The sequence below is a fragment of the Eptatretus burgeri genome, unplaced genomic scaffold (genome assembly GCF_056783735.1).
Source record: "Eptatretus burgeri isolate ZD-2024b unplaced genomic scaffold, Ebu_testis_v1 Ebu_testis_scaffold_373, whole genome shotgun sequence".
In the NCBI taxonomy this organism is placed as follows: domain Eukaryota; kingdom Metazoa; phylum Chordata; class Myxini; order Myxiniformes; family Myxinidae; genus Eptatretus; species Eptatretus burgeri.
In genome coordinates, this window is record NW_028222322.1 from 1 (window position 1) to 7,500 (window position 7,500).

At 42.8% G+C, this 7,500-nt stretch overlaps 1 protein-coding gene across 1 annotated transcript in view; it reads left to right on the forward strand.

Moving 5' to 3' along the window:
• Positions 1–1,675: 1,675 nt before the first annotated feature.
• LOC147007235 (dynein axonemal heavy chain 17-like) overlaps positions 1,676–7,500 on the forward strand; it is a gene marked incomplete at its 5' end in the record, with an annotated part of 45,009 nt that continues 39,184 nt past the window's right edge. The window contains 3 exons of the mRNA XM_085867484.1: positions 1,676–1,790; positions 4,322–4,513; positions 7,244–7,405. Of these exons, the coding sequence (XP_085723610.1) occupies positions 1,676–1,790; positions 4,322–4,513; positions 7,244–7,405 (469 nt within the window). The remainder of the gene's footprint in view (positions 1,791–4,321; positions 4,514–7,243; positions 7,406–7,500) is intronic.

Below are 7,500 nucleotides of genomic sequence, written 5' to 3' on the forward strand. Positions count from 1 at the left end.
ATGACCAAGCAAGGAGACTGAGTCAGATGCCACCAAAGAGGCAAATGGCAACTTTGAAAGATACCACAGGACTTGCATGGCAAAGACTTCAGTCAATGTGTGTATGTGACAATGATATCCCAAGCATTCCACAAGCAAGTGTGGCCGATACAGTATGTGGTGCCAAAAGAAGGAAGCAATTACTCAAAAAGTCCACCTTGAGGTCCCGTTTGAGGTATGCAAATAACCATTCCGGAGATTCTGAAGCCATGTAGCAAAAAGTTTTGTCGGTCTGACGAAACCAAGATGGAACTATTTTGTGCCGAAATGCAACAAACGTTACAAGTTTGGCGCATAACTCAACACAGCACATGACCGAAAGAACACCATCGCTACTGTGAAGCATGGTGGTGGCAGCACCATGTTATGTGGATGTTTTTTTTTCATCAGCAGGGACTGGGGCAACTTGTCAGGATAGAAGGGAAAATGGATGGAGCAAAATACAGAAAAAATCCTGGAGGAAAACCTGCTGTCCTCTGCAGAGTGAGCTGAGAATTGGGACTGAGGAAGTTCACCTTTCAGAATGACAACGACCCGAAGCACAAAGCTGCAAAGCTGCACTGGAGTGCGTGAGGAAGAAGAAGTTAAATGTCCTTGAGTGGGCCCAGTCACTCAAGACTTGAGTCACTCCCGACCGAAATCCAATCAAATATCTGTGCCACGACTTGAAGATTGCTGTCTATCAACGCTCCCCCACGCAACTTGACTGTACTTGAACAGTTTTGTACACCGAAGAAATGGGCAAATATTGCTCCAATCATAGGTGCGCAAAGCAGTTGGTGGAGACCTGCGACCAACAGACTCACACCTGTAATTGCTGTCCAAAAGTGCTTCCACCAAGTATTAACTCAGGGGGGAGGGTGAACTACTTATCCAAACAACATATTTTAGTTTTGTATCTTTAATTAATTTTCTGGAAATTTGTCGAATTTGTGCGTTTCACACTTGGAAGTTGTGGGTTACGATGTGTAAATAAAGGGGGAAAAGTCTGATGTAACGTGATTTAATTCCTGGCATATGAGGCAACAAAAGGTGAAAATTTTTAAAGGGGGTGTGGACTTTTACGATTGGACACATTGTAAATATTATTCGTATTAAATAATATATGCTTTGTTAGAATTTTATCATTATTTTTGTTATTTATTTTGTAATTAGAGATGCCATGCTGTGTGGAGAAGGACCGTTTGAGCTGCTCAATGTACACCTTGATGCAGTGTGCATTTAAAACATGGGAATTCTTCTGGGTTCTTTGTAATTAATTAACCTAATCAACTCAGGCGATCACGACGATCATTTCGGGTGTATCACAATCCAGATCAAGAAAACTCCACTGAGGAACTCCACAAAAAACATTCCTCCTCACACACACACACACACACACACACACACACACACACACACACACACACACACACACACACACACACACACACACACGTACTGTCTGGGACCATTCTTTTCAGCCTGCATTCCTGTGAAGCACTGATTGCATGATGGAGGCACGCTTGATTGGGTTTGTGGTGACAATGTTTGTGTGCTTCGTTGCCAGGCTAGATTTCCGAGGGAGACCTTCCTCATCTTGATTAACGACTTGCTGGCATCGGGCGACGTTCCCGGCCCTCTTTCTCGGATGTAGCGAGGTTGAAGGGGTGATATCGGCGCTGCGTAACGAAGTCAAGCAAGCTGGCCTTCCTGACAGCAGGCAGAACTGCTGGAACTTCTTTGTGGAGCGTGTGCGCAGGCAGCTCAAGGTTGTTGTTAACCGATCTGTCGATTGAACACAATTAGCCTTTTCTTCTTTTCAATGTTTTTCAAACCTTTAAAAAAAAATATTTTGCTCGATTTGTTTTGTACCTTTTATTCTCTGTGATTGCATTTTGATACCAGACTTGGTGGTGTAAAGGTTAGAGTGTCCACTCTGAGTCTGGGAGTCCTGTGTGGTCAGCTGTTTGAGCCCTGGCTGAATTGTACCAAACATATATAAATATATATTTTTTAATGGGATGTGCTGCTTCCTTGCTTGAAGCTCAGCATTTAAAAGGACTAATGGGTCCATTGGACCAAATGTTCACGGCCTTGTAGCAGACCCGCCTGCTGGACCGCTTGAGCATGAGCTTGCCTTTCACCAAGCCCAGATGTGCTTGGGCCAGGGCGGGGATTATACATTCGTTATTATTATTGCCATGTGACACTATTATTATTGGTTTACAGCGCAGAAAGTCCACACCCCTTTCAATTTTTTCACCTTTTATTGCCTTATAGTCGGGAATTAAATCACGTTAAATCAGACTTTTTCACCTTCATTTGCACATCGTAACCTACAACTTCAAGATGAAAAATATTTCTGCAAATTTCTGGAAATTAATTAAAAATACAAAACTAGAGCATCTTGGTTGGGTAAATGTCCACCCCCCGTTATAATAGCAATTGTAAATTAACTCAGGTGTAACCAATCACCTTCAAAAATCACACACCAGGTTAATTGGCTTCCACCTGTGTTAAATTGTAGTGATTCTGATGATTTTAGAACAAAATCAGCTGTTGCTGTTGGTTTCCTCTGTTAGGTAGTGAATTTCACAGCAAAGACTCAACCATGAGACCCGAGGAGCTTTCAAAAGACCTCGGGGATAAAGTTGTGGAAAGGTAAAGATCAGGGGATGGGTATAAAAATATTTCAATGGCCTTGAATATTCCTTGGAGCACAGCAAGACAGTCATTATGAAGAAATGGAAAGCGTATGGTACCACCAAGACCCTGCCTCGATCCAGGCCGTCCCTCCAAACTGGATGACCAAGCAAGGAGACTGATCAGATGCCACCAAGAGGCAAATGGCAACTTTGAAAGATACAGGACTTCATGGCAAAGACTGGTCAATGTGTGTATGTGACAATGATATCCCAAGCATTCCACAAGTGTGGCCGATACAGTATGGTGCCAAGAAGGAAGCAATTACTCAAAAAGTCCACCTTGAGTCCCGTTTGAGGTATGCAAATAACCATTCCGGAGATTCTGAAGCCATGTAGCAAAAGTTTTGTGGTCTGACGAAACCAAGATGGAACTATTTGGCCGAAATGCAAAACGTTACGTTTGGCGCAAACTCAACACAGCACATGACCGAAAGAACACCATCGCTACTGTGAAGCATGGTGGTGGCAGCACCATGTTATGTGGATGTTTTTCATCAGCAGGGACTGGGGCACTTGTCAGGATAGAAGGGAAAATGGATGGAGCAAAATACAGAAAAATCCTGGAGGAAAACCTGCTGTCCTCTGCAAGTGAGCTGAAATTGGGACGGAAGTTCACCTTTCAGAATGACAACGACCCGAAGCACAAAGCCAAAGCTGCACTGGAGTGCGTGAGGAAGAAGAAGTTAAATGTCCTTGAGTGGCCCAGTCACTCAAGACTTGAGTCACCCCGACCGAAATCCAATCAAATATCTGTGCCACGACTTGAAGATTGCTGTCTATCAACGCTCCCCACGCAACTTGACTGTACTTGAACAGTTTTGTACCGAAGAAATGGGCAAATATTGCCCAATCAAGGTGCGCAAAGTTGGTGGAGACCTCGACCAACAGACTCACACCTGTAATTGCTGTCAAAAGTGCTTCCACCAAGTATTAACTCAGGGGGGGGGGGGGAGGGTGAACACTTATCCAAACAACATATTTTAGTTTTGTATCTTTAATTAATTTTCTGAAATTTGTCGAATTTGTGTTTCACTTGGAAGTTGTGGGTTACGATGTGTAAATAAAGGGGGAAAAGTCTGATGTAACGTGATTTAATTCCTGGCTATGAGGCAACAAAAGGTGAAAATTTTTAAAGGTGGTGTGGACTTTCGATTGGCATTGTAAATATTATTCGTATTAAATAATATATGCTTTGTTAGAATTTTATCATTATTTTTGTTATTTATTTTGTAATTAGAATGCCATGCTGTGGAAGGACCGTTTGAGCTGCTCAACACACCTTGATGCAGTGTGCATTTAAAACATGGGAATTCTTCTGGGTTCTTTGTAATTAATTAACCTAATCAACTCAGGCGATCACGACGATCATTTCGGTGTATCACAATCCAGATCAGAAAACTCCACGAGAACTCCACAAAAAACATTCCTCTCACACACACACACACACACACACACACACACACACACACACACACACACACACACACACACGTACTGTCAGACCATTCTTTCAGCCTGCATTCCTGTGAAGCACTGATTGCATGATGGAACGCTTGATTGGGTTTGTGGTGATGTTTGTGCTTCGTTGTGGCTAGATTTCCGAGGAGACCTTCCTCATCTTGATTAACGACTTGCTGGCATCGGGCGACGTTCCCGGCCTCTTTTCGGATGACGAGGTTGAAGGGGTGATATCGGCGCTGCGTAACGAAGTCAAGCAAGCTGGCCTTCCTGACAGCAGGCAGAACTGCTGGAACTTCTTTGTGGAGCGTGTGCACAGGCAGCTCAAGGTTGTTGTTAACCGATCTGTCGATTGAACACAATTAGCCTTTTCCTTTTCAATGTTTTTCAAACCTTTAAAAAAATATTTTTGCTCGATTTGTTTTGTACCTTTTATTCTCTGTGATTGCATTTTGATACCAGACTTGGTGGTGTAAAGGTTAGAGTGTCCACTCTGAGTCTGGGAGTCCTGTGTGGTCAGCTGTTTGAGCCCTGGCTGAATTGTACCAAACATATATAAATATATATTTTTTTAATGGGATGTGCTGCTTCCTTGCTTGAAGCTCAGCATTTAAAAGGACTAATGGGTCCATTGGACCAAATGTTCACGGCCTTGTAGCAGACCCGCCTGCTGGACCGCTTGAGCATGAGCTTGCCTTTCACCAAGCCCAGATGTGCTTGGGCCAGGGCGGGGATTATACATTCGTTATTATTATTGCCATGTGACACTATTATTATTGGTTTACAGCGCCGAGAAAGTCCACACCCCCTTTCAATTTTTTCACCTTTTATTGCCTTATAGCCGGGAATTAAATCACGTTAAATCAGACTTTTTCACCTTCATTTGCACATCGTAACCTACAACTTCAAGATGAAAAATATTTCTGCAAATTTCTGGAAATTAATTAAAAATACAAAACTAGAGCATCTTGGTTGGATAAATGTCCACCCCCCCGTTATAATAGCAATTGTAAATTAACTCAGGTGTAACCAATCACCTTCAAAAATCACACACCAGGTTAATTGGCTTCCACCTGTGTTAAATTGTAGTGATTCTGATGATTTTAGAACAAAATCAGCTGTTGCTGTTGGTTTCCTCTGTTAGGTAGTGAATTTCACAGCAAAGACTCAACCATGAGACCCGAGGAGCTTTCAAAAGACCTCGGGGATAAAGTTGTGGAAAGGTAAAGATCAGGGGATGGGTATAAAAATATTTCAATGGCCTTGAATATTCCTTGGAGCACAGCAAGACAGTCATTATGAAGAAATGGAAAGCGTATGGTACCACCAAGACCCTGCCTCGATCAGGCCGTCCCTCCAAACTGGATGACCAAGCAAGGAGACTGATCAGATGCCACCAAGAGGCAAATGGCAACTTTGAAAGATACAGGACTTCATGGCAAAGACTGGTCAATGTGTGTATGTGACAATGATATTCCAAGCATTCCACAAGTGTGGCCGATACAGTATGGTGCCAAGAAGGAAGCAATTACTCAAAAAAGTCCACCTTGAGTCCCGTTTGAGGTATGCAAATAACCATTCCGGAGATTCTGAAGCCATGTAGCAAAAAGTTTTGTGGTCTGACGAAACCAAGATGGAACTATTTGGCCGAAATGCAAAACGTTACGTTTGGCGCAAACTCAACACAGCACATGACCGAAAGAACACCATCGCTACTGTGAAGCATGGTGGTGGCAGCACCATGTTATGTGGATGTTTTTTCATCAGCAGGGACTGGGGCACTTGTCAGGATAGAAGGGAAAATGGATGGAGCAAAATACAGAAAAATCCTGGAGGAAAACCTGCTGTCCTCTGCAAGTGAGCTGAAATTGGGACGGAAGTTCACCTTTCAGAATGACAACGACCCGAAGCACAAAGCCAAAGCTGCACTGGAGTGCGTGAGGAAGAAGAAGTTAAATGTCCTTGAGTGGCCCAGTCACTCAAGACTTGAGTCACCCCGACCGAAATCCAATCAAATATCTGTGCCACGACTTGAAGATTGCTGTCTATCAACGCTCCCCACGCAACTTGACTGTACTTGAACAGTTTTGTACCGAAGAAATGGGCAAATATTGCCCAATCAAGGTGCGCAAAGTTGGTGGAGACCTCGACCAACAGACTCACACCTGTAATTGCTGTCAAAAGTGCTTCCACCAAGTATTAACTCAGGGGGGGGGAGGGTGAACACTTATCCAAACAACATATTTTAGTTTTGTATCTTTAATTAATTTTCTGAAATTTGTCGAATTTGTGTTTCACTTGGAAGTTGTGGGTTACGATGTGTAAATAAAGGGGGAAAAGTCTGATGTAACGTGATTTAATTCCTGGCTATGAGGCAACAAAAGGTGAAAATTTTTAAAGGGGGTGTGGACTTTCGATTGGCATTGTAAATATTATTCGTATTAAATAATATATGCTTTGTTAGAATTTTATCATTATTTTTGTTATTTATTTTGTAATTAGAATGCCATGCTGTGGAAGGACCGTTTGAGCTGCTCAACACACCTTGATGCAGTGTGCATTTAAAACATGGGAATTCTTCTGGGTTCTTTGTAATTAATTAACCTAATCAACTCAGGAGATCACGACGATCATTTCGGTGTATCACAATCCAGATCAGAAAACTCCACAAGAACTCCACAAAAACATTCACACACACACACACACACACACACACACACACACACACACACACACACACACACACACACACACACACACACACACACACACACACACACACACACACACACACACACACACACACACACACACACACACTTCATCCATTTACATTGCAGAGAGATAGGGCATGGAGAAACAGTCAATGTTGGGAAGGCAATGGCAAACCACCTTGCATAACTCTTGTCCAGAAGCCGCTTAGGTCCCACCAACGGTCTGTATCGAGAGTACGGCACATCAAATCAAAATGGTGTTTTGATCGGAGTGAAATTTGTACCAAATCACCGGTACTTGTTTAAATTTCATGAACATGGCCCTTGTCGTGTTGTCCTGTTCAGGTTGTGCTTTGCTTTTCCCCTGTGGGCTCGACATTGCGGGTTCGTGCTCGGAAGTTCCCGGCTATCGTCAACTGCACGGCCATTGACTGGTTCTACGAGTGGCCGGAGGAAGCTCTTCTTTCAGTCAGTTCTTACTTTCTGCAATCAATAGAAGGCATTACGGTGAATACGCTGTTTAACATTCACACACATGCTCTTTAAAACAATTATAGGATGTTAAAGAGTTATTTTTATTTTTATTTAAAAAAAAATTATTT